The following is a 27,638-nucleotide window of genomic DNA, read 5'->3' as shown; positions in this document are numbered from 1 at the left end:
ATGACCTAAGTCCCATCCCTTGACCCCACATGGCAAAGGGTCAAGAACCGACCCTATATGTTGTCCTCTGATGTCCACATGAGCACTATGGGGTGCACACAAAAAATAAATAAACTAGTTTTAAAACAATTAAAAGGGAGTCGGTGGTGAGACAATCATTCACATCTAGATTGCTGAGTGTTTAAAGGGACAGCGGACTTAAGCAGGTCATAGGTCAACCGTGTCCAAGATATAAAGAGATTAACCAAACGTACCCACCTCTAACCTTGCAAGGATTTCTGAAAAAAACTCAGGATTCCTGAGTTGTTCTGGACTTTGAGACAAGGAAATCATCTTGAAGCTGGATCCTGGTCATCTACTTCTGAGGCTAGAAGCAGCCTATGGTATATGATCAGATTCTAACAAGGAATTGCCTTTGCCTATATTGACGTCAGTTAATGACTGGACTTTGGACTTGAAAGACAGTTAAAACTCCAGGCAGCTGAGGAGAGGATTCATTTCCTCCTTGGATTGTCAAGCAAGAACAGCTACCATGAAAGGCTCCCTGTTTCTCTTTCTCAGTCTCCTTTTGGTCAACTTGGGTAAGAAAACTTTGTTGTTGTTGTTGTTGTTGTTGTTGTTGTTGTTGTTGTTGTTGTTGTAACTCAGTTACTTCAATCAGCCTTGTGGCTTCCGAAACAGAAGCAGCAGGCTCGCACCTACCACTTCTTGAAGCTACTGGTAGTCTCCACTTGAGACCATTTTCTGTAAAGGAAATTTCTTGTCCAGCTCAGCTCAAAGATGCTGGCATTTTTGTTTGTGACTGAAAAGACAGCAGTAGCAAAAGAAGTCTAAGAGTGACTTTGGGGTGCAGCAGGGCAGGGGTTTGTCTGGATAAAGGTGACTCAGTATTTCAAGAGTCAGGTACCCTACAGCGGCAAGCCGGGTATGTTCCTGTGATTATCAGAGCACCAGGCCGAGGGGGGAAAATACCTTTGTTTTCACCAATGCTTGAAATTGGAAGTCATTGGCAAAAAAGAGCAACCTCGGTATGGGTTAGCACTGCTACAGGTACCCCTCTTCTGGTCTAGAGAGCTGTTTGGGTGTGAGTGGGTGAAGAATTTGCCCACATGTCTGAAAGAGGACTCCAGATCTAGAAACCAAATGAGAAAAGGAATAAAACATTTGACACAGTGGAAGAGGGAAGAGTAACTGAGTTCAATTTAGTGGAGTATTTGTTTTGCTTTGTTTTTTGAGACAGGATCTCTGTGTATAGTAGATGAACCTCAGCTTCTGATTCAACTGCCTTGGAGTGTTGGGTTATAGGCATGAGCCAACATGCCTACAAGATACGACTTCTTTTTTCCTGAAACAGAGTTTCTTCTATGTAGCTTTGTAGAGCAGGCTGGTCTTGACTTCACAGAGAGCCACCTGCCTCTGCCTCCTGAGTGCTGGGATTAAAGGCATGTGCCACCACCGATGTGACATTTTAAAAAGTCTTATTATATTTATGTACCTAGGGGTGCATGTGTGGAGGTCAGTGGACAACTCAAGGAAATGGTTTCTCTCCTTTCACCGTATGAGGTGGATTGAACTCGGGCTGTCAGCCTTGGCAGCAAGCTCCTTTCTTCACCTTTTGAGCTGAGCCACTTCTCTGGCCCAAGATTTGATTTTTTTTTTTTTTTGAGAGCTTGTTTCAAACTTGGGTGTAGGGAGCTGTCCCAACAGGAGGGCAGGCCTCACCAAACCTCCCCTACCAAGCCTGTGGTCAAACCTTCAGGTCCCAATAAGAACTGGTACATGACTTCTGGAAGTCACCATGAAGAAGAGATACCTTCCATAAGACATAAGAAGAGGATACTGAGGAGGGAAGCTTTTCTGGGAGGGCTTGCAGAAGTGACTAGAGGTCAGAGGATCCATTGACATTGATCTCAAGACCTTCTAGGTGTAGAAAGGAGACTTCACCCAAGAGAATTCCCCAGCAGGGAACAGTAGTAGAGTCCACACTTCAGCAGAAGGCAGGCAGGGATCCAAATACTGTGTTGTGAGTGACTGCTGTGGTTTCTTCCTATGTGATGATAGAGGAGGCAGTCCTATACTGAAGAGTTGCAGCCCATGGTAGGAAGCCAACAGTCACTTTGGCACTTAGTGTCATATCTGCCCTTGTATCCAATTTGTTGTTGTTTTGTTTTGTTTTGTTTTGTTTTTCAAGACAGAGTTTCCATGTGTGACAGCCCCAGCTGTCCTGGAACTTCCTTTGTAGATCACGCTGACCTCAAACTCACCTGCCTCTATCCCCTAAGTGCTGGGATCAAAGGTCTGCACTACCACGCCCTGCCCTTATATGCAGTTTTTAAACATCTGCGTTTGCTCTTGTTTAAAAGTTATTTTAGTAATGTAGACTGGGTGTAAGACATTCAGGACACCCAGAAATGTATGAAAGGAAGCGAGCACCTGCCCTACTATCCCTTAACCTGTCTCACCCTAGCATTCCACCAGCACATAGACCACAGTGGACAGGTTTGCTTTTGAAAAATAAAGTGTTTGCATTCCCATAGAATCTTGAGAATTTGTCTGGTGTGTGAATATAACTGTCATGCCAGTCTTAGCAGCCAAGCACACCTTCCAACTCTCCCACCTAGAAGTGTCCTAAGTACTTACTGGACAATGAAGACTCACTCAGCTGACATTCTAAGTCCCCTCAGCAGGCACCGTTTGCCAGCGTTTTGCTTTCTCTGAGCTCTATGGCTGCTCTTTCCCATGGCATCGAGTGGGAGCCAACATCTCTTACTATTGAAGGACTTCCCGCTGACAGAAGCATTTTGTTGTGACTCTCAACTAGCGTTAGCTATGATATGCCCTGGACAGAGTGTTAGTCCTGGAGTGTTCCAGAAAAGAGTTTATTCAGGGAGCATTTTTTTTTCTCATTTACGTAAATAGTTGGCACACTAACGTGCTCTGTGGGTGTAGGGCTATTGTTGTGTTGGTTAGAAAGAAGCTCTCGGATCGGAGGGAATAAAAAGATGGAAGCTGGGGTTGGAGAGATGCCTCAGTGGTTAAAAGTGACCTAGCCTCATCTCCTAGTACCCACAACCACCTGGAACTCCAATTCCAGGGATCCAACATTCTCTCTGTCCTCCATGGTCTCCTACATGCCTTTTCACAGACCCCTGGCTAAGTTATAGTTAGGATAATAACACATGTCAGGTATGGTGGCTCATACCTTTAATTCTAGCACTTGGGAGGAAGAGACAGGCTGATCTGTGTGATCTCTGTGAGTTCAAGGCCAGCCTGGTCTACAGAGTGAGTTCTAGGACAGCCAGGGCTGTTACAGAGAAACAGCAAATCATCTTGACCTCATGCTGATGGGGTCTTCACACATGGACATTTATGCCTGTCTTATAGGTCCCATTAGGCACAGAGTAAGCCCTTGATAAATGTGGAAGTCCCAGGAGAGAGACAGTAGTGTCCACATGTGACTATGGCCAACTAGTGACTATATTCTTGGCCCTAGAAGAAAAATTGCTTATCTGCTTGTCACTTCTGAGCCATTAGTAGCCAACCCCTATCTAAGGTGAAGAGCCAGGCTATGCCCCGAGGGACTGACAGGCCCATGGGGAAGTCAGAGTGAACCTTCAGCATTCTGTATCACTGGGCTTTATGAATTGCTTCCTCACCACCAAGAGTTTCTTTTTCTAATTTGCATAATCCGTTGTTAATATCAGAGTTCTTAAACACACGAGGAGTTCTAGGAGATGGGCCACTAAAAGCCACTCTTCCAAACATCCTGGGGGGTAGGCGTTGGGGGTTCTAGGAGCCGTAAATGCAGCTTTGATATCTGCAATAGTCTTTAGGATGAGGGCCATTTATTTATCTTAGTCTTTCAAAGTAGATGTGTCTAGAATTTTTAGTGGAGAAATGCACCAGAAAAAAAAAAAAAAAAAAAAAAAAAAAAAACTGAGCTAGGCTGGGCGTTGGTGACGCACATCTTTAATCTCAGCACTTGGAAGGCAGAGGCAGGCACTCAGAGTGAGTGCCAGGATAGGCTCCAAAGCTACACAGAGAAACCCTGTCTCAAAAACAAACAAACAAACAAACAAAAAACCTGGGCCAGAACTCGGGGAGATTGTGAATTTGAGTCCAGCTAGACTGTATAGCAAGACCTGTCTCAAAAAAAAAAAAAAGAAAGAAAGAAAAAAAAGAAAACAAAACAAATAAAAAGCCTGTAAGAACTTTAATCAATATTTAACTAAATATTTCTATGTAATCTATGTAATTATTCTTTAAACACTTCCTTCTTAAGTTCCCCTTCTACAGTCTATTAATAGAGAAAACTGCTGCCCAATGGAGAACCAGGGCAGTTGCCTTAAAATATAAAAAAAATCCACTTCCTAGTGGCAATAGTGCCACCTTGTGGCACTTTCTATTGTCTTCCTCTAAATTGTATGGGAATTTATTAAGCAGATTGACAATTTCCTAACTATAGATATACACATTACTATTACTTGGTACTAATCTCTTTTTTATTGAGATATGGTCTCGTGTAGCTCAGGCTAGTCCCAAACTTGATAGGTAGTAAAGTAAAGGATGACCTTGAAGTCCCGAGCCTCTTCCCTCTGTCTCCAAAGTTCAGGTACTTAATTCAGCTTTGTTTGTTTTCATTTTCCTTTTTGAGACATGGCCTCATGTAGCCTAGGCTGGCCTCCATAGGTATATACCACCTCTCCTGACTTGGTACTCTTCATAAGAAATATTATTACCCCAATTCTACACTAAGTTCTCCATAGCCATTACTAAACTATATTAGGTGTCATAGTTTTCAATAATATTTTCCATTTTTGTCTGTTTAATTTTATTTATCTTTTTTGTGTTTAGAAGTTGTCCTGTGTTTCCACTTTTAACATAATTATGTATATTTATTTTTTCAGAAAATCCTAAGTTGAGTACTGATTAGAACTGACAGTAATTGCCATTATTTATCCAATGCACTGTCTTCTGACACTTGTCTTCTTTGTTCCCTCAAAACTACAGCAGTCTCTTCTTCGAGTACTGCCAGTGTGGACAACGATAAGGAAACTGAGACTAGTACAACTAAGTTGACTGCGTCCTCTGGGTCTGCTGATGCTACAGCTAAGACAACTGTGTCCTCTGGGTCTCCCGATGCTACAGCTAAGACAACTGCGTCCTCTGGGTCTCCCGACGATACAGCTAAGACAACTGCGTCCTCTGGGTCTCCCGATGCTACAGATAAGACAACTGCGTCCTCTGGGTCTCCCGACGCTACAGATAAGACAACTGCGTCCTCTGGGTCTCCCGACGCTACAGCTAAGACAACTGCGTCCTCTGGGTCTCCCGATGCTACAGCTAAGACAACTGCGTCCTCTGGGTCTCCCGACGCTACAGCTAAGACAACTGCGTCTTCTGGGTCTCCCGACGCTACAGATAAGACAACTGCATCCTCTGGGTCTCCCGATGCTACAGCTAAGACAACTGCGTCCTCTGGGTCTCCCGACGCTACAGCTAAGACAACTGCGTCCTCTGGGTCTCCCGATGCTACAGATAAGACAACTGCATCCTCTGGGTCTCCCGACGCTACAGCTAAGACAACTGCGTCCTCTGGGTCTCCCGATGCTACAGCTAAGACAACTGCGTCCTCTGGGTCACCTGATGCTACAGCTAAGACAACTGTGTCCTCTGAGTCACCTGATGTGTCAACTCAGTCTCCACAGACTAACTCTCCAGTAACAAAGCCAAGTAAGAGTGATCCCTAAAAGTCTCCTCACTGGGGTGCACAGCTCTGAGTGGTGTGATGAGCCAGTGTGTTCTGGAGAGGAAGGGAAATGGCCAGGAAAAAACCTCAAAGTTCAGTCATGACAGAAGAGCCCCTAAGTGAGCAATCAGTTGCATTTGTTTCCTTCCTGCTCCTCAGGCTATCTGCCAGCTATGTAATGTTTTTATGAGTTTGTTCTTTGTGAAAGCTACCCATAGGAGAGTTGGAAGAAGCTTCAGGCTCTCCAAAAAGACCAGGTTTGACTAAGTGCTGGCTGGTCAGCCACACTAGTCTTTAAGGAAAAAGTCAGCTCTATCCTGGACTCAGTCAGGATGGTGACAGATCACAATTTGGAAACTGAGTCAAGCCTTTGAATTTGAGCCTGAGGATTAAGAAGCCAAACAAAGGGAGGGGAGGGGAGGGGAGGGGAGGGAGGCCAACCAAGATCACCATTTGCTCACCTACAGACCATCCCTCCCCCAATCTTACCAGCTCTCTGGAAAGGGGGCCAGAGACATGTGTGCCTGGCCCAGAACCTAGGTCAAGGTTATAGTGCATCCTAGTTCCTACCCTCAGAAAGCTCACTGGATGGCCCAGGCCAGTCTACCCTGAATGAACCTGATCTTGTGAGAAGCTAAGTAGGGAAGGATTTGGTCCATACTTAAATGGGAGGAAGTTTACTGGGTTAATCTGCATTTTTCTCCTTTATTGTCCACTTTCTCCTTCTATTTCTTTCTTCCTTTTAAGACAGAGTCTTGTTCTGCAGCCCTGGCTGGCCTAAAACTTGCTCTATAGACCAGGCTGGCTTCAAACTCCCAGAGATCCTGTGTCTACCTCCTCGGGGCTGGGAATAAAGGTGTATGCCACCATGCCTAGCTTTCTTCCTTTCTTCATGAATGTGTGCCAACTCTGCTCATTAGAATATGACATCTAGTTTCCCTTTGGAACTTCCTGCTATCCTACCCTGTGTGGTGATTGCAACACTATTCTGAAAAAAGCTGTTTTATTCTGAAAAGGGTTGGTGGAGCTCTACTTAGTGGCAGAGAAGCAGGCACTGATGTCCCTGAGCACTGAAGAGTTCTGAAGATCCTCCACTCGTTAGGATTATAAAGCTGCCTTTCTTCTCAAGCAGGGCTCTGTCCACCAGTCTCTAACCCTCACTGTCAGCGAACACTCAGCTCTGAAACTGCAACCTTGGTCTTCCCCAGAGACCAACACAAACAGACTGTGTCCAGCCCTTCTAAGAATGTATTGTCATACAGAAAGGATATGGAGGCCAGATGTGGTGGCACACACCTTTAGTCCCAGCACTTGGGAGGCAGAGGCAAGCAGATCTTTGTGAGTTCAGGGGCAGCCTGATCTCCATAACAAGTTCCAGGACAGCCAAGGCTACACAGAAACACCATGTCTCAAAAGAAAAGCAAGTGTATCTAGAAGGAGGGTGTGAAGAGTGGACATGAGTCACTGGGAGTTATTTGCTGAATTCTGTGATTTGTAATGTCTTCCTTCTCCATCTAAGGTACCAGTGATCCTTGCAAGTCTAACTCCTGTGGAAGAGATGCTTCTTGTGTTAACCTGTTTTCTGATCACTACTGCTTGTGTCCACAAGGTTATTACTATCGAAACTTGTCGTGTGTGAAAGGTAAGCTGCTACAAGGGATAACCACAGCAGAGCCCTGCATCCTTATCTAAAGTGGGCTTTAGTGGAATCTCAAAAGGATAGTAAAAGGGGCAGAAGAAAAACCCGTGGCAAGCGGGTCAGGTGAGAGTCTCTTGCTTTTGTCCCAGCCAACCCTGGGGGAGTAGAAATAGAGTTAAGGCAGATTTGCAAGCAAGCTAGGCTGAAGGTCTGGTGTGGGTAGAACATTCCCTCTGCTGCTCTGAAATGTTCTAGATACAAAGGGAGAGCAAGTGTTGCCAGAGCCCCTGAAAATGACTCCATGATGACAAGACCTTGTCCACAGTGTACCATGACAGTGCTAGGGCACTGAGACAGAAGAGGGTAACAGGCTGGGTCCCTGAGCTGAGCTGTCACAGCTCCAGAAATGGACTTTGACTACACCTCAGTACAAGCTGGCTTAGATCACCTGGTGTGTGGAGCCCGAAGGCTGCCCATCTAAACCAGCAGTTCTCAGCCTTCCCAATGCTGTGAGCCTTTAATACAGTACTTCACATTGTGGTGACCTGCCCCCCCAACCATAAAATTGTTTTCATTGCTACTTCATAAGTGTAATTTTGTTACTGTTATGAATCATAATGTAAATGTCTGTGTTTTCTGATGGTCCTAGGAGACCCCTGTGAAAGGGTCATTTGACCCCCAAAGGGGTCACCTCCCTCAGGTTGAAAATCACTGGTCTAAATGATTCCCTTTTGTTCTGCTCCATGAATAAGAAATAACTTTTCTTGCTAGAGCAGGTCAGTGGTGTACGAAGTACGTGCTCTGCTGCCCAGATATATCCCCCAAAGTTTGTATTTTTAACACTAAATAGCCTAATTTCTGGGGATCTACTCTATGTAAATGATCCCCCCAAAACCCTTCTGTTTTAAATACTGAGCACTAAGTTCAATAATAATAATAAAATATAATAATAAAAGGCAGACATGGTGGCACATGTCTTAAATCCCAGCACTTTGGAGGCAGAGCAGGCAGTTCTCTGTGAGTTCCAGGCCAGCCTGGCCTACAAATGTGAGTTCCAGACAAGCCAGTAGCCAGAACTACACAGTGTGACCATCTCTAAAGGGGGGAAATGAAAAGGAAAAGAAAGCAAAAAAAGAAGAAGAAAAGTAGCTTATGTTTTAAACACAAAATTGAAGCAGACCTACTAACATTAAATAACTCAGGAAGGGTTTGCTTGATTTTCAGGAAAGACATTCCCTGGAGAGATCAGCATCATGAACGTGACGGATCAGCAAGAACTTAGCTTGCAAAATGAAACCTCTGAGACCTATCAAGACTTTCACAACTCTGTTATCGAATTTGTAAGTGTTTGCCACTTTCCCATCTACAAAGTATCTTCCTTCTCACCTGGACCTGTGCCGAGTGGGGCCGGTCTTCATGTGGCCACATGGCACAGTTGTATGTGTTGTTGACAAAGTGAAATGTACCCTGCCTGGTGGGCATGTAGATCCCTTGGGATTCTTGGGCCTCCAAATGGTTGTGTACCCGAGAGAGCACCTGGTATAGCCCTGCCAGGCCTCCAGAAAGCAGTCTTGGGATGCTCCAGGCCTGCCTGTTATAGAAGCTATTGGTGGGTTTTGAATAGACAAGAGCTCTAATAGTGTCTTAAATTATTTCAGAGCAGGCTGGGGCTATGGCTTAGTGGTAGTGTACTTTTCTAGCATGAAAAAGTCCTGAGATTTTATCCCATAGCATAGCAACTTAATCATTCATTATTTTGGACTGGGGAATGTAGCTCAGTGGTAAAAACATTTTCTTTTTTTCTATGTTCAGATTTACATAAATTCCATACCAATATGACTTATTTTTACCTGTAATAGAGGAACTATATCTGATATTTCCCCCCTCCATTTTCAAAAATGTGACAAAAACATTTCACTTCATTTCTACACTTGAGAGTGAGTGTGTTGGCAGGGAAGGAGTGGTGTGTGGAAAGCCATTCGGGAGCCATAGTTGTTGGGCCTGGGAAAGTCTCCACAGCATCCAGTCAGCCAGTGTTCAGACACCTGAGCTCAGCCAGGGCTGGATATTCCTGGGGAGCCAAGGAGATAGTGAAGCATTCTTATGGCTTCAAAGAGTGTTTGTGTTTGTGTGGTTTTAGAGAGGGTTTTTGTGTTGTTGCTCTTTTAAACATGTTTTGTTATTTGTGTATGTGCATGCATGGGTGTGCATATGTCCTAGTGTCTGTATCAGAGGACAGCATTCAGGAGTTGGCTCTCCTTCCACCTTGCTGAGGCATGGTCTCCTGTTTCTGCCACACATTTTCCAGGCTAGCTGGCCCTCCAGCTTCAGGTGGTTCATGCCCTTAGGCCCAGCACTAGGGAGGCAGAGGCTGGCCAATCTCTGTGTGTTCAAGGCCAGCCTGGTCTACAGAGCAAGTTCCAGGACAGGACAGGACATCCAAGACTGTTACACAGAGAAACCCTGTCTCTAAAAACAAAGAAAAAATAAGAATGCTGGGATTACAGATGTGTGCCGCATTTACCCATCTTTTATTTTTTAAGATTAATTTATTTATGCATCTTATGTATTTGAGTGCTCTGTCTTCATGCACATCAGAAGAGGGTATCCAGTCCCATTACAGATGGTTGTGAGCCCCCTTGTGGTTGCTGGGAATTGAACTCAGGACCTCTGGAAGAGCAGACAGTGCTCTTAACCATTAAGCCATCTCTCAAGCTCCTGCATCCATCTTTAATGTGGGTCCTAGGAATTCAACTCAGATTTGGGATCACTTTGACTTGCTGAGTCCTGCTTAAGGCCCTTTTCAGTGTTTTGAGACAAGGTCCCACATGTATTCCAGACTGGCCTGGAACTCACTATATAACTAGGGATGACCTCAAATGATGGTAGTCCTCCTGTCTCAGCCTTTTGAATGCTGGGATTATAGGCATGAGGCACCATGCCTGGTTTCAAAGAGATTTTTAATCTAAAGGGGGATATTTCAGAACCCCTTGACAGTCTCTGGAGCAGTTAGGAAATCAGAGACCATCTCCTTCTCAACAGACCTTGTGTGCCAGTCCCAGCTCAAGCCATGAGATGTCTCCCAGAGTCTGTTTACTATCAAGCTAAGTCTCTTTGCATAGAGATTTCCAGATTCTCTGTTGAGCATTTTCCTGGGATACTAAGCTCAATGTTTCTGACAAAAAAAAAAAATGTTATTTTTGTAAATAAGCTGGGGCTTGGGGCATAGATCTGTGATCCCAACTACTTGGAAGGCTGGTCAGGAGGATCACAAGTTCAAGGTTTGCCTGGACTAAAGAGTGAGTTCAAGGCCAATCTGATATATATATATATATATATATATATAGATATATATATAGAGAGAGATATATATCTTCTATATATATATATATCTTCCATATATATATCTATATATATCTATATATATAGATATATATATGGAAGAATTGGATTGGGCATATGGTTCAGTGGTATAACACTTGCCTAGCATGTATAGGACCCTGGGTTCAATTCCTAGAACCCCAAAATAAACGGATACATAAGTATACAAACATAAAATGAAAGAGCTCAACAGTAGAGTAGTTGTCTATTATGTACATAGCTTAGTTGGTAGAACACTTGTTCCTAGGTTTCATCTCCACCAGTTCACCATCTGGGTGTGGTGGTACAAGCCTGCAATCCCAGCATTTCAGAGATGGAGGCAGGAGGAGGATCAGGAGTTTAAGGTCATCCTTGACTACATAGTAAGTTTGAGGCCAACCTGAGCTACATGAAACCCTGTCTCAGGAAGGAAGGAAGGAAGGAAGGAAGGAAGGAAGGAAGGAAGGAAGGAAGGAGAAGGGAGAGGGGAAGGGGAAGGGAGAGGGGAAGGGGAAGGGAGAGGGGAAGGGGAAGGGGAAGGGAGAGGGGAAGGGGAAGGGAGAGGGGAAGGGGAAGAGAAGGAGGGGAAGCAAGGGAAGAAAGAAGGAAAGCAATGTTTAAATCTAGAATATAATTTTGAAAAATTTCACCTTGTTATTGCATCTATTCTCCTCCACAGTTTGCAAGTGCATTGAATAAGAGTGATTTTGGCTTTGGACAGACTATAATTTTTAAAGTGAGGTAAGTTTGCTCTGGACCAGTGAGCTACTTTGGAGGCAGCGTATTTTTGCTTCACTTCTGCTCTTCTCTTGAGCTCCCATGTCATGAGCCATCTTGTGTTAAGTCACAAGTCAAGAAGAGGTAGCCACGGGGTTGGGGAGATGGCTCAGTTGGTAAAAGGCTTGCCTACAAGCACAAGGAGCTAAGCCTGGATCTCCAGCACCCATATAAAAGTCCTTACCCAGTGGTCCATGTTTGTGAGCCGCCCAGTGCTTGAGAAGTGGAGACAGGTAGATCCCTGGAACTCGATGGCCATTCAGCCTAGCCAAGTTGGTGAGCTCCAGGTTCAGTGAGACTCTGTGTCCTAAGGTGGACTGTCCCTACCCCTTCAATGGCAGACCTGCAAGTCTAAACAGAGCCATGGTGTTTCAGGATGGGTTTGCTAAAGTCAACAAAGATAAAGGGTACTTTAGGGGACAACAAGAGAATTTAGGAGAGGGTAAAGCTGGTTGCTATGCTCAGAATTCTTTGGTTTTCCAGGACAAAAACAAGTACAACACACCCAAATACAGGAGACAGCTCATGTAACTGGCAGGGATAGCATCTTTCATATTGCTTATGATGGATGGAAAGGGTTTAACAGCCTGTGCTCATGAGCTACCAAGATACTGTGTGAAAGCTATAGGCTCGGTACTTGTCTGTTGCTGGCTCATGGACTTCTCAGCAGATTGGGCATAGCCAAGGTCTACAAAGGCAAGTGGCGCTAGTTGGAAGGGAACACATTGTGGAAAGCACTGGTGGTCAGCCAAGGCTTTTACTGGCTGTTGGATGCTTCTTGCCAGAATAGCAACTAGTAATAAAGTTCTGGGGCTCAGGAAGGAGCTGTGGATAGAGGCTTATCCATGAATGGCAGTTCCAGAGGACTCCCTGGTCATGATCCAGTGAAGCATATCATGGTACAGAATGTTGCAGATTATATGAGGGAAGAAGATGAAGCTGTAAGAAACAGTTCTTGGGCCAGCAAGATGTCTCAGTGGGTGAAGGCACTTGCTCCTCCATATGTGTGCTGCAGCACTTGTGACACACACACACACACACACACACACACACACACACACACACACACACGCACACACGCACACACACACAAGAAGAGGTGGGTAGCCAGACTGCTACACAGGGAACTGTGTGCCTCAGGGATGCCTCGATACTGACTATACTGACTCAGGCTAGGGGGAGCAGATGTGGCCTGGAGAAGGAAGGCTGTTGATGGTTGTCCAACATCTTGCTCATATGGACCAGGCCATCATATGAACTAGTTTGGTTGGATCCTTTGGTTGCCGATCATACCTTATCAATCCCTGGCTTGAGAACTCCACGTGCCTTCCAATGGACTGCTGTTTTCAGCGTAGTTTCTCTGAATACATGTCAAATAGAAGCCACCAGGCTGAAAATTAGACACTACATTGCCGGGACCTCCATATGTGGTCTATAGCTGTGGGGCTAGGACAAGAACTCAAGAGATTTAGACATCAGGGGGGATTTAAATACTATGTGTTGGTTGACTCTTTGGTTCAATTCATCATGGACATCTTTGTTTCATTTTCAGTGACCCCCTTTCTCTGTCAGCAAGATCTGCAATGCCTGCTGCTGAAAAGACTTTCAGTGTATCAATAGTAAATATGTTTGATGAAAACACAACGCAGAATGAAACTACTATATCTGGTGCAATTAAAAAGGCAATTAAGGATAAGAATATTTCGATGCACTATACTAGTAAGTACTAAATAATTCTACTTAAAGTTTGCCTAAAGATTTAACTTTCTGTTAAGCTTTCTATTATATGTGAGAAGAAGGCAAGTCAAGAGATGTATTGCTGTCTCCAAGTCCTCCTCCCTTTTTGATACAAGGTTTGATACAAGGTTTTCTCTGTGTAACAGTCCTGCCTGTCCTGGAACTCAATCTGTAGACGGTGTTGACCTCAAACTCAGAGATCTCCTGACTCTGCCTCCTGAGTGCTGGGATTAAAGACATGCACCACCACCACCAACCAGCTCCAAATTTCCCTTTTAAAAAGATTTTATTTAGTTAGTTATTTTTAATTATATGTGTAATGTGCACATGAGTGTAGGTACCCAAAGAGGTCAGAGGTATTTGATTCCTTGGAGCTGGAGTAACAGCTGCCTGATGAGGGTGCTGAGAACTAAGTCCAGTCCTTTGGAAGAACACCAAGTGCTCTTACCTGCTAAGCCATCCCTCCAGCTCTCTCTCTCTCTCTCTCTCTCTCTCTCTCTCTCTCTCTCCTCTCTGTCTGTGTGTGTGTGTCTGTGTGTGTGTGTGTGTGTGTGTGTTGTGTGTGTGTGTGTGTGTGTGTGTTCACGCGCGCGCGCGTGCGCGCGCCCATAAGAGAGAGAGAGAGTGGGGGGCTGTCTAGAAGTCAACCCAGATCTGGTCACTGTGAGTTCTGGCCATACCCCTAGTGTTGGGGATTAAACCTAGGACCTCATGGATGCTAGTTAGGTGTCCACCAGAAGTCTACCTTTTTTTTGATGGGGCCTCACTTATTTTTTAACTCATTGATTAGGTTAGGCTGGGTGGCCAGTGAGCCCCCAAAAGACCCCCTATCCCCACTTCTCCAGAGCTAGAATTACAAGTGAGCAACACACCTGGGTGCTTTTTTGTTGTGTTTTGTTTTGTTTTGTTTTGTTTTGTTTTGTTTTGTTACAAGTAGGAACCACCATGCCTGGCTTCTTTATGTGGGTACTCAAGATTGAACTCAGGTCCTCATGCCTCCATAGCAAGCAGTTTATTGTGGTGATATATTGTTTATGATTTATTAAAGCTTGCCTGAGGGTGCAGAAAGCAGAAAGCAAATCTAGCCACAAGCCATAGAGCCAGGCATTGGTGGCACACACCTTTAATCCCAGGACTCAGGAGACAGGTAGACAGATCTCTGTTAGTTCAAGGCTACACAAAATTCATCCAGTCTAAAAGAGAAACAGAGTTCATACAAAGGAGATCTCAGCAGTTGGGATCCCATACCTTTAATCCCAGGATTTGAGAGGTATAAAGGGAAGAAGCAAAGGGTCTCATGAGAGATTTAGTCTCCAGCCATGTTGAGGAGAGGCAGCAGTCTGAGACTTGGTGGAGAGCTCATGGAGACAGGATCACCTGTTTCGGTCTGAGTTAGAGGTAAGAGCTAGTGGTCAGCTGCTTTGCTAATCTGACCCTCAGCTTGAACCCCAATATCTGTCCTCTGACTTTCATATGTATGCTGGGTTTTTATTAGACAAAAAGGGGAATTGTGGTGATTTGTTATTTATGATTTATTAAAGCTTGCCTGAGGGTACAGAAAACAAAGCTAGCCATAAGCCACAGAGCCAGTCAAAGGCGATACACACCTTTAAAACCAGCAGCCTTATTAGTTAGCTATAGAAGTTAGGCTATGGTGGTACACCTTTAATTCCAGGATTTGAGAGGTATAAAAAGAAGAAGCAAAGTCAGGCTTAGAGGATTTGTCTCCAGCCACGTTGAGGAGAGGCAGTCTGAGGCTTGGTGGACACAGGATTGCTAATTCTGTCTGAGGTAGAGGCTTGGCTGTTTTGCTTCTCTGATCTTTACCTTAAAGCTTGAACCCCAATACCAGTCTCTAGGTTCAAGTGGGCACCATCATGCCTGTCTTTCTCATTTTTACACTCTCTGAACATCTCCCTCCACCCTGAAACCAGCCATGCACTCTTAAATAGATTACTAAGAACCACAAGCTGGCATCTAGAGATAGCCTCAGAACAACCTGCCCCAGATGGAAGCCAATGCCTCAGCTGTCCTGCTCTTCAGGTCTGGTCACAAAATATATTCTCTTCTGGGCCTTCTTTTTTTTTCTCTAGGTTTGGATTGGAGGTTATACTGATTAGTTTTATGTCAACTTGTCACAGGCTAAAGTCATCAGAGAAGAGGGAGCCTCAGTTGAGAGAACACCTCCATTAGATCTGGCTGTAGGGAAGCCTGTAGAACATTTTCTTAATCGGTGATTAATGGGGGAGGGCCTAGCCCGATATGGGTGCTGCCACCCCTGGGCTGCTGGTGCTGGGTTCTATAAGAAAGCAGGCTGGCTGGGTGTTGGTGGCGCATGCCTTTAATCCCAGCACCTGGGAGGCAGAGGCAGGCAGATCTCTGTGAGTTCAAGGCCAGCCTGGTCTACAGCTCAAGTTCCAGGACAGCCAGAGCTGTTACACAGAGAAACCCTGTCTTAAAAACAAAACAAAACAAAACAAAAAAACAAAAAAAAAACTAAAACCAAAACAAACAAAAACCTTAAAAAAAAAACAAAAAAAAACCAAAAACTTAGTGTCTCTAGACTAACATTTAAATGTCACTGTATCTACAGCTGAACAGAAGAATGCAGGCTTATTAAGGCTCCTGTTGTGGGCACTGTCATTTACATTAGCTCACTCTATTCTCACAGCAATCATGTGAACAAGAATTATTAGCACCGTTTCATAGGTGGAGGAAACTTGGACCCATCAAAAATCAAATGATATTGGATGGAGAGCAGAGTGCGAAAGTGAGGGAGTGACATGCTTTCATGAATCATATGACCTTGCTCAATGTGTTTTTTAACTATTTATGCCTCTCACAGTACAAGATGTGTGTGACTTTAACAACTGTAAACAACAGAATGATACAGACAAGTGCCAGAATGGTTTCCAATGCCAATGTAAACCTGGATACATAAGGCCGAGCAAACTGATTCCTTTTTGTGTTCTTTGTAAGTGTCCCAACGGCTCCCAAACAGCCCTCACAACTCTCACTTTCTCTCCTCTAGTATTTTCTTTTGGGGGGGGCATGGGAGTCGGGGGTTAGAGGGTGTTTTAAAACAAGGGTTCTCTGTGTAGCCCTGCTGTCCTAGAACTTGCTCTGGAGATCAGGCTGGCCTCAAACTCACAGAGATCCACCTGTCCCCAAGTTCTGGGATTAAAGTTGGGATTAAGTTGCCTCCCAAATTCTGGGATTAAAGGTGTGAGCCACCACCACCTGATTTCTCTTTCTTTCTTTCTTTCTTTCTTTCTTTCTTTCTTTCTTTCTTTTTTTATTAGTTCAAGTTAGGGAACAAGCTTGTTTCACATGTAAGTCCCTTCTCCCTCCCCACACACCATCCCTCCTCCCCCACCCCCACCCACCCCCCACCCCATCCACCCTCCACTCCCCAGGCAGGGTAGGGCCCTCAATGGGGGCTCTGCAAAGTCCACCAAATCTTCCTGTGCTGGGCCTGGGCCCTTCCCCATGTGTCCAGGGCCAGAGTGTATCCCTTCATGTGGGATGGGCTCTCAAAGTCCCTTCTTACACCAGGGAAAAATACTAATCCACCACCAGAGGCTCCCTGGAGTGCAGAGGCCTCCTTATTGACATCCATGTTCAGGGGTCTGGATCAGTCTTGTACTGGCCTCCCAGACAGCATCTGGGGTCGATGTGCTCTCCCTTGTTCAGGCCAACTGTTTCTGTGGGTTTCTCCAACCTGGTACAGACCCCTTCGTTCTTCATTCCTCCCTCTCTTCAACTAAATTCCAGATTTCAGCTCAGTGTATATCTATGGATGTCTGTCTCTGCTTCCATCAGCCACCGATGAGGGCTCTAGGATGTAAAGAGTAGTCATCAATCTCATTTTAGGGGAAGGGCTTTTAGGTTATCCTCTCCACCATTGCCTGAATTGTCAGATCATGTCATCCTTGTAGTTCTCTAGAGATCTCCCTAGTTCCAGATCTCTTCTTGGACCTATAGTGGCTCCCTCTAATATGGTATCTCTCATCCTGCTCTCTCTCCTCTATTCTTCCCCCAACTCAATATTTCTGCTTCTCCATTTCCTCTCCTCTACTCCTCTTCTCCTGCTCTTATTGTGGCAGCTCCCTCTCCCCTACCCTCATGTTCCCAATTAGCTCAGGAGTTCATGCCACTTCCCATTTATCCCTTAGAGTCTTTCATGTTTCCTAGTTTCTTTGGTGAAGAGGATTATAACCACCTGATTTCTTATATTTCCAAAATACGCACATGACTGCTTGAGTTCCCATGTGCTGGGAGCTGCCCAGGGCAGCTTCTCAAGAGGCACATATTGAACTTACTTAGAAAATCCAAAGTACAAAATTGTGTGCTGTCTCATGTCATCTTTGGGTTGAAGAGGTCATCTCTGGGCTATTGAGATGGTTCAACCAGCAAAGGCACTTACTAAGCAAACTGGAGTTTATTCCCCAAACCCAGGTAAATGTGGAGGGAGAGAACTGACTCTGCCCAGAAACTTGTCCTATGGCGCTTTCTTTCTTCCTTCCTTCTTTCCTTCCTTCCTCTCTTCCTTCCTTTCTTTCTTTCTCTATCTCTGTCTGTCTCTGTCTCTGTCTCTGTCTCTGTCTCTCTCTCTCACACACACACACACACACACACATACTTTTTTAAGATACTGTTTCTGATAATGACCTTGAAATCACTTTATTTTACAGCTCCAGAGTGTTCTGAGCCCTGCAATGCACAGGAAGGGAAGCAATGCGTAAGGACTAATGGAAAATCGGAGTGTGTGTGCATGCCAGGCTACCAGAAAAACAGCGACAAGTGTGAAGAGTAAGAAATCACTCCATCTTTATCTTGTCACGGGATAGCCAGGCTAGAGCTTGAAGCACATATGAAAGCTTGGTATCAGAAAGCTGGCAAGCTGGCATGGGTTGGTAGGTTTAGCACACCACTGTGCCATCATCATCCAAGAGTTTTGGAGCATCCTGTATCTCTAGGAACCACAGTAGGCAGGACCTATCATACAACAGTTAGAAACGTATCAGGTGCCCGTTACGAGATGAAGAAACAAAACTAAAAAGGAGTAATATGCCGTTGTTCACCAGTTGCCCCTTGAGGGAATCCATGTTACTCCATGCCTCTTGGATTCAGTTTCACCTGAATTGCCAAGCCTTCCTGGAGTTCAGAGGAGGCTATGTTCAGTCTGTGGCAAATGAAGCCACATTGGATTGAGTACACTTTGCTGTAGCAGAACCACATGGAATACTCTCTTGGAAATATGATAGCACAAAGATAACAGAAAGAGCAAGGGAGGACAGAATGAAAGGCAGATGGGAAGGGAGAAATGGGCATCAGGGTGGGAACTCCAGCACACACCCCACAAGAGTCTTTAATGTGACTTCCTGCTGTGACTGTGTTCCAGGTGTCCTTTCGGCTATAGTGGCACGGATTGCAAAGACCGTGAGTATAGACACCCTAAGTTACTAAACATCTAAGAAACACATGTGGACCACATACAGAGTCCTGCCCACTCCACCACAGTCTTCCTTCATTCACTGAGAGAGAGAAACTGGACTTGGAGCCTGTCTGCTGGGCCCCATATCCCACATTCACCCTTAGGAGATGGGCAGCAAAAGTTCTGCTGTTAGGGATAACAGAACTCAGACGCAGGGGTGAGCTGGTGCCTCTGAACCCACTCCAGACCAAAGAAGGACATCCTCAGCCATTATATTCATTTTTTTTTTCCGAGACAGGGTTTCTCTGTTTAACAGTCCTAGCCATCCTGGAACTTGTTCTGTAGACCAGGCTGGCCTCGAACTCTCACAGAGATCCATTTGCCTCTGCCTCCGGAGTGCTGTGATTAAAGGTGTGTACAATCACTGCCTGCCATTAATGAGTTTTCCAGGTTAAGTGTTTGGAACTGGTGTGTATGTTATGTTCAGAAGCTATTCTTATGGCCATATTCCAAGAGTCCACAGCAGCCAGGCATAGTATTGAACGTCTGTAATGAGAGTACTAGGGATGCTGAAGCAGGATGCTGTGAGTTTAAGCCCATCCTGGGCTATGTAACAAAAGGTCGATAGCTCTAGTCTGAGGTGGAAGAGGGTAGGTATTAGCAGACTCCCCCCTTGTAAGCCATCGCCTGCCTTCTCTGCTGGTGACATGTTTAGTGCCCATCCCGATCTCCTGGCTTATGGAAAGGGAGAGCTATGGACGTCAGGCGGTGGCAGGAGAGATGGAGATGGAATATAGACCTCAGTGAGGTGAGGCCTTCTACCCCACACAGCCCAGGAAGACCTTGCCGCTATCAGCCTCTTTTGTATTTGTGGTTTTATAGCTGGAAAACCTGCATTTTGCCGGTCGTTGGTGGTGCATGCCTTTAATCCCAGCATTTGGGAGGCAGAGGCAGGTGGATCCCTGTGAGTTCGAGGCCAGCCTGGTCTCCAGAGCGAGTGCCAGGATAGGCTCCAAAGCTACATAGAGAAACCCTATCTTGAAAAACAAAAACCAAAAAACAAAAACAAAAACCCTGCATGTAATGACTGTGCTGCAGACAACCTAATGGTCAGGACATGAGGACAAGGAGAGGGTGGCAACAGAGATGAGCACCTGCCCTCTACAGGGCTGGCAGACAGGAACTGCTGGAGCTCACACCGTGCAGTAGACAGCAGGACCCTGGTGGAGGGGGGGGCTGTTTGTTCCCAGTTTCATTTCTGTTGCTGAGACAAATACCCTGGCAAAAAGCTTTGTTTGGTTCATAATTCCAGGTTATAGTCTGTTATTTTGGGGGAAATCAGGGTAGGAACTCAAAGCATTGCATCCACAGTCAAGAGCAAATAGAGAATGAGTGCATGGATCCTTGCTCGATGCTCTCTTGCTCCCACCTAGCTTTCTTCTTTCCCTGCCTAGGGAATGGTGTTTCCCACAGTGGACTAGGTCTTCCTAAAGCAATTAACAGTCAAGACCATCCCTGCCCCAGACATAACACATAGGCTAATCCAATTTAGATAATGCCTCATTAAGACTCTCTTCGCACATGAGGTTGTGACAAGTTGACAGTTAAAAATAACCAGAACACTGCTCTTGTCTTTTCCCTTTCAGAATTCCAGCTGATCCTCACCATCGTGGGCACCATTGCCGGAGCCCTTATTCTCATCTTGCTGATTGCTCTTATCGTCTCAGTGAGGTATGGGGTGGATAGATACTTCTATTTAAGCTGCTTTCCAAAACACTCTCATGGGTGAAGAGGAGGAAACAAGGAGGCCTCTTCCCTACAATCGGATTTTTTACTTTTAATTATTTTCTTTCTTTTTAAAAGGTTTTATGTTTGTTATTTTTACATAAGTATATATAAATACTTTATGCATACATTTATTTATGTATGTTTGTTTGTTTTTGTTTTTGTTTGGTTTTTCGAGACAGGGTTTCTCTGTGTAGCTTTGGAGCCTATCCTGGCACTTGCTGTAGAGACCAGGCTGGCCTCGAACTCACAGAGATCTGCCTGCCTCTGCCTCCTGAGTGCTGGGATTAAAAGCGTGTGCCACCAACGCCCGGTTTATGTACGTTTGTATAAGTTCATGTGAATACAGGTGCTCAGGGAATCCAGAAAGGAGTATCAGATCCCTTAGAGCTGGAGTTATAGGCAGTTTTGAGTCACCCAACCTGGCTGCTGGGACCTGTGCTTGGGTCCTCTCTAAGAGCAGTATGTGTTCTTAACCACTGAACGTCACTCTAGCCCTTACTTGATTTACCTTTTTAAGTGATATTATATACATGGTTCCATATCCTTTATGCTTTACTTTTTTGTTCAGTTTTATTTTTTGCTTGACACTAATCAGACCCAACCATCAGTTTTCTATGACATTAATACTCTTCACTAGGTCCATATGTGGGCACACCCTTTTAATTCCAGCAGTAGGGAGGCAGAAGCAGGCTGATCTCTGTGAATTTGAGACCAGCTAGGGCTATGTGGAGAGACCTGTCTCAAACAACAGAAAAACAACTTTCCATTAGCACCATTTAACTCAGTTATGCATGGCTGTACACACCTATACTCAGTTTAGGGCCAGCCTCAACTACATACCAAGTTTGAGGCCAATCTTGACTACACGAGACCCTACCTCACCAAAACAAAATCCAGGGCCGGGGCTGGGGCTGGGGCTCAGTTGGTACAGTACTTGTATAGCCTGCCTGAAGACCAGGATTTGATCTCTAGCATAGCACAAACCAGATGTGGTGGTGTCTCCTTGCCATCCCAGCTCAGGTGGTAGAGACAGGAGCCTCAGAAGTTTCAGGTCATCCTTGGTTACATAAAGAGTTTCAGGCCAGCCTGGGCTCTATGAGACAGTCTCAAAACAAACATATATTTCATTACATTGATGTTGTCAAATATAACTTCCCCCAAACCACTCCCTTGCCCAGGGCTCTGCTAAAGGACACAAAAGCAACCTCAACAGGGTCCCAAAGCAACCCTGGGTTTTAAAGTAGTAAGTTCATCTCTGTGGCTCTTTCTCAGCTTGGTGTCTCTTCAGGGAAGGGAAGTAAGGTCTAAGTCATTCAGCAATATTTAGCAATGCTGCAACTCTTCCAATAGCCAGGAGAAGGGTGCTGAGGCCCTCTTCCCCTCTTCCTCTGGAACCCACATTGTGAGAAGCAGCTATTCTTCCCCTAACATTTAGCTCAGATCTTATATTCTGGTAACATATTCTGACCTTTCCCCACTACAACTCTAGAGGATAGACAGATATTTGGTTCTTTTTGTTTTGTTTTTCAAGACAGGGTTTCTCTGTGTAGCCCTGGCTGTCCTGGAACTCACTCTATAGACCAAGCTGGCCTCCAACTCACAGAGATCCACCTGCCTCTGCCTCCCGAGTGCTGGGATTAAAGGCATTTGCTACCACCACCTGAGTTAGTCTTGGTTCTTAGTCTCTTGTTGATATTTTCTTCCATTTTGATGTTGACCCTTCCCAGAGCAAAACTAGTATCAGCCACGTGGGCAACTCCCACAATATCTGCTTTCTCACTTCCAGGAAGAGAGGCAGAACATTCCTGGTTTTGGAGCAAGTCTATGTCCTCTTTTCTTAAAGTAGCTGGTTGACTGTTCTGGCCCTTCAGGGACCAGAGTTCCTATAGAATATGAAGCCTTATGACAGTTTTCTATCAGGGCTTCTCCATCCTGCTGAAGAACCCAACCACAGAGTCAGGGTTCTTGGGAATACAGCATGAAATCTTTGCCTCCGTAAGCAGTCTTTGCTACTCTGGATGAGAGACTGTCAAAAGCAGGATCTCCAGTGTAAACTGAGTGGCTATCTAAAGTACCGGGTGAATGGCATTCCCAATGTGACTGGAGTACAGGTGTGCTGGGAGTGACCTGCATCTTAGATACAGCTGTCCCTACTCTCTCAGTCTGGGGAGTGGGACAGTGGCTCATGGGCAGGAAGACAAGCAAGTGTATAATCTGAGTCAGGTAGATTGATGCCTCTGTGAGTACAAATGCTTACACTTGACTTAGAATTCCCACACTAGAGGCCCTTGAAGTGCCTCAAACAGCCCTATCATTCTGCTAAACCCTATTTCCTTTTCTCCTTGTTGTGTGGTTTGTGTCTATTTGTGTAAACACATATGTACTACTGTGGGTGCTATGCATTCGAGTGACTGTGTAGGCCCAGGGTTGCTATCAGGAGGCTTCCTCTGCCATGGGCTCCTCTGCTAGCTGAGGCGGGGATTCTCAGTTGCACCAGAGCTCATAGATAAGGCTACTGAGGCTAGCTTGCTTACTCCACAGTTCTCTATCCTGGGTCCCCTCCTTCCAAGTGCTAGAATGACAGGCAGGCCTCCATGCCCACCTGACATTAGCATGGGCTCTAGGGATCCCAAATGAGGTCCTCAGACTTCTGTGGCAAGTACTTTGACAACAGAGCCATCTTCTTGGGCTCCTTTTTTCTTTCCTAAGACCTTGGAATGCTGAGTTCATCTCACTCACTGAATGTTTCTGTAGGCATTTATTCTGCTGGTGTCATAAGACATGGTTTCTCTTTCACCTCTGTTAATCAACTGAAAAGCACACGGAAAGCTAAGGTGCTGGCACACCCTTTCATCCCAGCACTCGGGAGGCACAGGCAGGCAGATCTCTGTGAGTTCAAGCTCAGCTTGGTCTATATAGTGAGTTCCAGGACAGTGGGGGATACAGAAAAAAAAAATTCCTTCAAGAAACGTTGTTGCCATCCTTAGGTCCTAATTCATTTTACTGATTATAGCTCAAAGAAGAAAAAGAAGAACGTGGAGGAACAGCAGTTGATTGAGGACGATTTTCGGAATATCCGACTGCAGCAAGGTGGCTTCAGCAACTCCGGCTTCAGCAACTCCGGCTTCAGCAACTTTGGAGGAGACAGCAGCAGCATCTTCCCGAAAGTCAGGACAGGGGTCCCCAGTCAGACCCAAAATCCCTATGCAAACCAGCGAAGCATGTCTCGCCCTGACTACTAGGTGAGTACAGCCTCTGACTTTACAGAATGGAGTGCCCAGCAAGAGAAAACTGAAGCAGGGATGGAGAGGTCGCTCTTGCAGAGGACCTGGACTCGGTCCCAGGTGATGCACAACCATCCCCAAACTCCAGTTCCAGGGGGTCCAATGACCTCTTCGACCTCTACAGTTTCCAGGCAAGCACATGGTACAATACATAAATGCAAGCAAAACATTCATACTCTTAAAAAATAACCAAATCTTTAAATATTATATATATATATATATATATATATATATAATATATATATATATATACACACACACACACACACACACAAATGAAGCTGGAGCAAAGAGGTCCCAGCCATTGCCCAGACTCACTTGGTCCCTAGCACTCATGGCCATCTACATGATGTCAGATCTATCTCTGAGTTTCTCTCTTCTAAAACAGCAGAGTTCAGTTTTATAGTCCTGAGTTCCTCTAACTTACCCACTTCCTGCTGGTGAGTGGGCTCAGTCAGTAAAGACATTTGCCTCTGAGTCCTGTGACCTGAGCTCTATCCCAGGACCCACATGCTGGAGGGAGAGAACAAATGGTTCTCTGGCCTCCACATGAACCCTGCGGCGTGTGTATCCCCCTCTGTGTATATCTTTGTTCCATATATATATAATGTATATATAATATACATGTGTGGTATATTTATATGTAATATATGTGTCCCTCTTACATATATATATATATATATATATATATATATATATATGTAATTTATATTTAGTCAATAGACAAATAAGTAAATTATCCATCTCTAGCCAGGGCCAATCATGATAGCTACTCAGGAGGCTGATATAAAAAGATAGCAAGTTCAGCCAGGCGTTGGTGGCACACGCCTTTAATCCCAGCACTTGGGAGGCAGAGGCAGATGGATCTCTGTGAGTTCAAGGCCAGCATGGTCTACAGAGAGAGTTCCAGGATAACTTCCAAAGCTACACAGAGAAACCCTGTCTTGAAAAACCAAGAAAAAAAAAAAAGGTAGCAAGTTCAGGACCTGCCTGAGCTACAGAAGGAGTTCTAATCCTATTACTCAGGAGGCAGAGGCAGGTGGATCTCTGTGAGCTTGAGACCAGCCTGTGAGTTCCAGAACAGCCAGGACTATTATATAGAGAAAACTTGTTTCAGAACCACTTCCCCACAAAAGAACAAAATACATTTTGAAATGCACTACTTTGCATTACTAAATTATTAATTTGAAAGAGGCTCAGTAAGAGAGTACGAGGCCCTATATTCAATTTATAATACCAAAAGTAAAGAAAAATTAAATTAAATGTCCCCTTCCATGGATATGACTTAGGTGCCTGGGACTGCGACACCCAGGCTGTAAAGAACTGATGTCTAGTTCAGGCATGGGAAGGATGGTGGCTGCAGGGCGAATCCTTGGGAGCCTTGTCAGTCAAATGCATGGTAGCAGGCTCACTTCTTCCCCTAATCTCAAGGCAGCACAGTTTATTTCTAAAACTAGGGCCAGGGCTGGAGAGACTGCTCAGTAGTTAAAAGTGTTTATAACTCCGGTCCCAGGTGAGTGGCAAAGGACTGGAGGGCAGAAAATGAAGAGAATAAAGGAGACAGGAGAGAGGTGGGAAAGAAAACATATGGAGAAGATTTGTTAAAAAGAAAAAGAATTTACTTGGGAGGCAGAGGCAGGTGGATTTCTGTGAGTTGGAGGCCAGCCTGGTCTATGTTCCAGGACAGCCAGGGCTTGTCTCAAAATAAAACCAAAACAACAACAACAACAAAAATAAATAAATAAAAGAAAGAAAAGAAAAAATTTAAAGGAAGCCAGAAAAATAGCTCAGTCAGTAAAGTACCTGTTGAACAAGTGAGAGGACCCGAGTTCAGATCCCCAGCCCTCCATAAAAGCTTGACCTCCACACATACATCACACACAACACAGACACATACATGAACACACACACACACACACAAATGAATCAAATTTAAAAGAGAAAGAAAAGGGTCTTGAGAGATGGCTTAAAAAAACTCAAACATTGAAAAGAACAACAAAACAAAAACCAGGCTGGACATGATGGCATATGCCTTTAATACTAGTACTCCAGAAGCAGAGGCAGGCAGATCTCTGTAAAATTCAAGCTAGCCTGGACTACATGTGAGTTCCAGGCTAGCCCAACTGGGAATACATATCAAGACCCTAGCACAAAAAAACAAAACAAAGCAAATGTGATGGAAAATACCAAGAGCAGCAAAACCCAGCATGCTGGGAATGGCGCACACACCTGTATCCCAGCATTTGAGATACTGACACATGAGGACCACACATCTGAAGCCAGGTGTCTTAGTACCTCCATTGTCATGATGAGACTGGAGGCTTACAGTTTCAGAGGGTGAGCACATGGCCATCATGGTGGAGAGCATGCAGTAGACAGGCAGGGAGAGTATGGCAGCAGGTAGGCAGGCATGGCCCTGGAGTATGACAGTCCATATCCTTAGCAGGCAAAGAGAGCTAACTGGGAATGGGCTTTTGAAACCTCAAAGCCTGACTCTAATGACACCCCTCCTCCATCAGGGCCACACCTCCTAAACCCTTCCTAAACAGTTCCACCAACTGGGGGCCAAGTATTAAAACATATGAGTCTATGGGGGCTATCCTCATTCAAATCACCAACCACCTCAGGCTAGGTTACATAGACCCTGCCTCAAAAACAAACAAACAAACACCCCAAAGAAATGAGAGGGAATAAAGAGAAAGCTGGATAAGACAATGATGTTAATAATTGACAAATCTCAATTTTCTCTTGTTGCAGTTTGGAAATCTTTTCTAGGCCTCATCTCTGTCTCTCTCTCCTCCTGTAGAGAATGACAAAAATATGGAGCCCTCCCTAACCCAGCCCCCACAAGCTGTGATCTTGAGTGTTCAAAGGACAAGAGAAGTGGGCAGAGACAAAGGCCTGACCTTCAGGCTTTTCTCCATCCCATCTTTCAACCCCTCAAAGTGTGGACCTGTGTGAAGAATGCAGCTTGCTGAAGACACCTATGACATTAAATGCACATAGACACTATGAGCCTTGTATGTGTTGATTTTCTCCAGTTAGTACAAAATGCTAAGACGGTGATTGGTGTAGCGCTTTTCTTTCCTTGTGGGCCAACAGCATTTCCAATCTAGAGCATGACCCATTCTCTGGGCAGTGCCGCTCCTGAGCTCTGGACTCTGGCCACCTGCGAACAACCTTGTGATAGGGCCTCACTCCAAGAAGACAGGCAGGAAACAGAAGCATCTCCCAGCTTTCTCAGGAGGACTATGGGAATCCAGGGACCTTCTGATGAGAAAGTGAAAGCTTGGCCTACCTCTGTCCTCCATGGGGACATTCAAGTCATTCAGAGGTTAGTTGGAAGAAGCAAGGAGGAAAACCAAGAGCATAGGTGGTTGAAGGAGGCCAAGGAGGTCATTCTGTTCCCTAGGTGTCCCTCCTCAGGCAGCAAATGGGCACTTCTCAGGTGCTGCCCTCCCCAAGACGGAGATCCTGGGAAAGCCTTTAACAGCAGGAGTCAGTGCAAAGTCCCCATGACAGCACAGGCCTTCTGCCTGGAGCTTTGCCAAAGGGTCCCAGTGTGCACTCCATGACACAGATTCCATGGGTACTTCACTGGTCCTCAGCCTGCTCCATGATGGAAGCTTAGCAGTGCCCACCAACACATGAACATGCACACACGTGTGTGTGCGCGCGCACACACACACACACACACACACACACACACACACAGGACAAATACACCCAGCTGTCTTTTTAAATGTTAATTATGCCCCTGTGTCTGTCTGATGTCTGGTCCTCTCAAAAGGTATTTTTATTTGTTATTATTATTTGTTTTTGACTGTTCATTGTGAAAGGCAATGATGCAATAAAATATCTTTGGTA

At 45.1% G+C, this 27,638-nt stretch overlaps 1 protein-coding gene across 1 annotated transcript; it reads left to right on the top strand.

Annotated features, from left to right (window-relative positions):
• On the top strand, positions 1-27,638 carry Muc13 (mucin 13, cell surface associated). The gene is made up of 12 exons (XM_027412796.2): positions 1-581; positions 5,011-5,733; positions 7,269-7,391; positions 8,613-8,728; positions 11,428-11,489; positions 13,078-13,244; positions 16,108-16,236; positions 17,957-18,074; positions 18,667-18,704; positions 20,346-20,430; positions 23,501-23,729; positions 26,578-27,638. The coding sequence occupies exons 1-11, from the start codon at positions 533-535 to the stop codon at positions 23,727-23,729; spliced, it is 1,839 nt and encodes a 612-aa protein (XP_027268597.1). The 5' UTR covers positions 1-532; the 3' UTR covers positions 26,578-27,638.

Source organism: Cricetulus griseus, chromosome 4 (genome assembly GCF_003668045.3).
Source record: "Cricetulus griseus strain 17A/GY chromosome 4, alternate assembly CriGri-PICRH-1.0, whole genome shotgun sequence".
In the NCBI taxonomy this organism is placed as follows: Eukaryota; Metazoa; Chordata; class Mammalia; order Rodentia; family Cricetidae; genus Cricetulus; species Cricetulus griseus.
The sequence above is the reverse complement of the archived record's forward strand: the minus strand, read 5'-3'. Positions and strand labels throughout refer to the sequence as shown.

Excerpts from the sequence above, each read along its gene's own strand:
- Muc13 (XM_027412796.2), top strand. The coding sequence starts at position 533 with ATGAAAGGCTCCCTGTTTCTCTTTCTCAGTCTCCTTTTGGTCAACTTG. Across the intron at positions 582-5,010 it reads TCTCCTTTTGGTCAACTTGG|CAGTCTCTTCTTCGAGTACT; the intron begins GTAAGAAAACTT and ends TCAAAACTACAG. Across the intron at positions 13,245-16,107 it reads TATTTCGATGCACTATACTA|TACAAGATGTGTGTGACTTT; the intron begins GTAAGTACTAAA and ends TGCCTCTCACAG.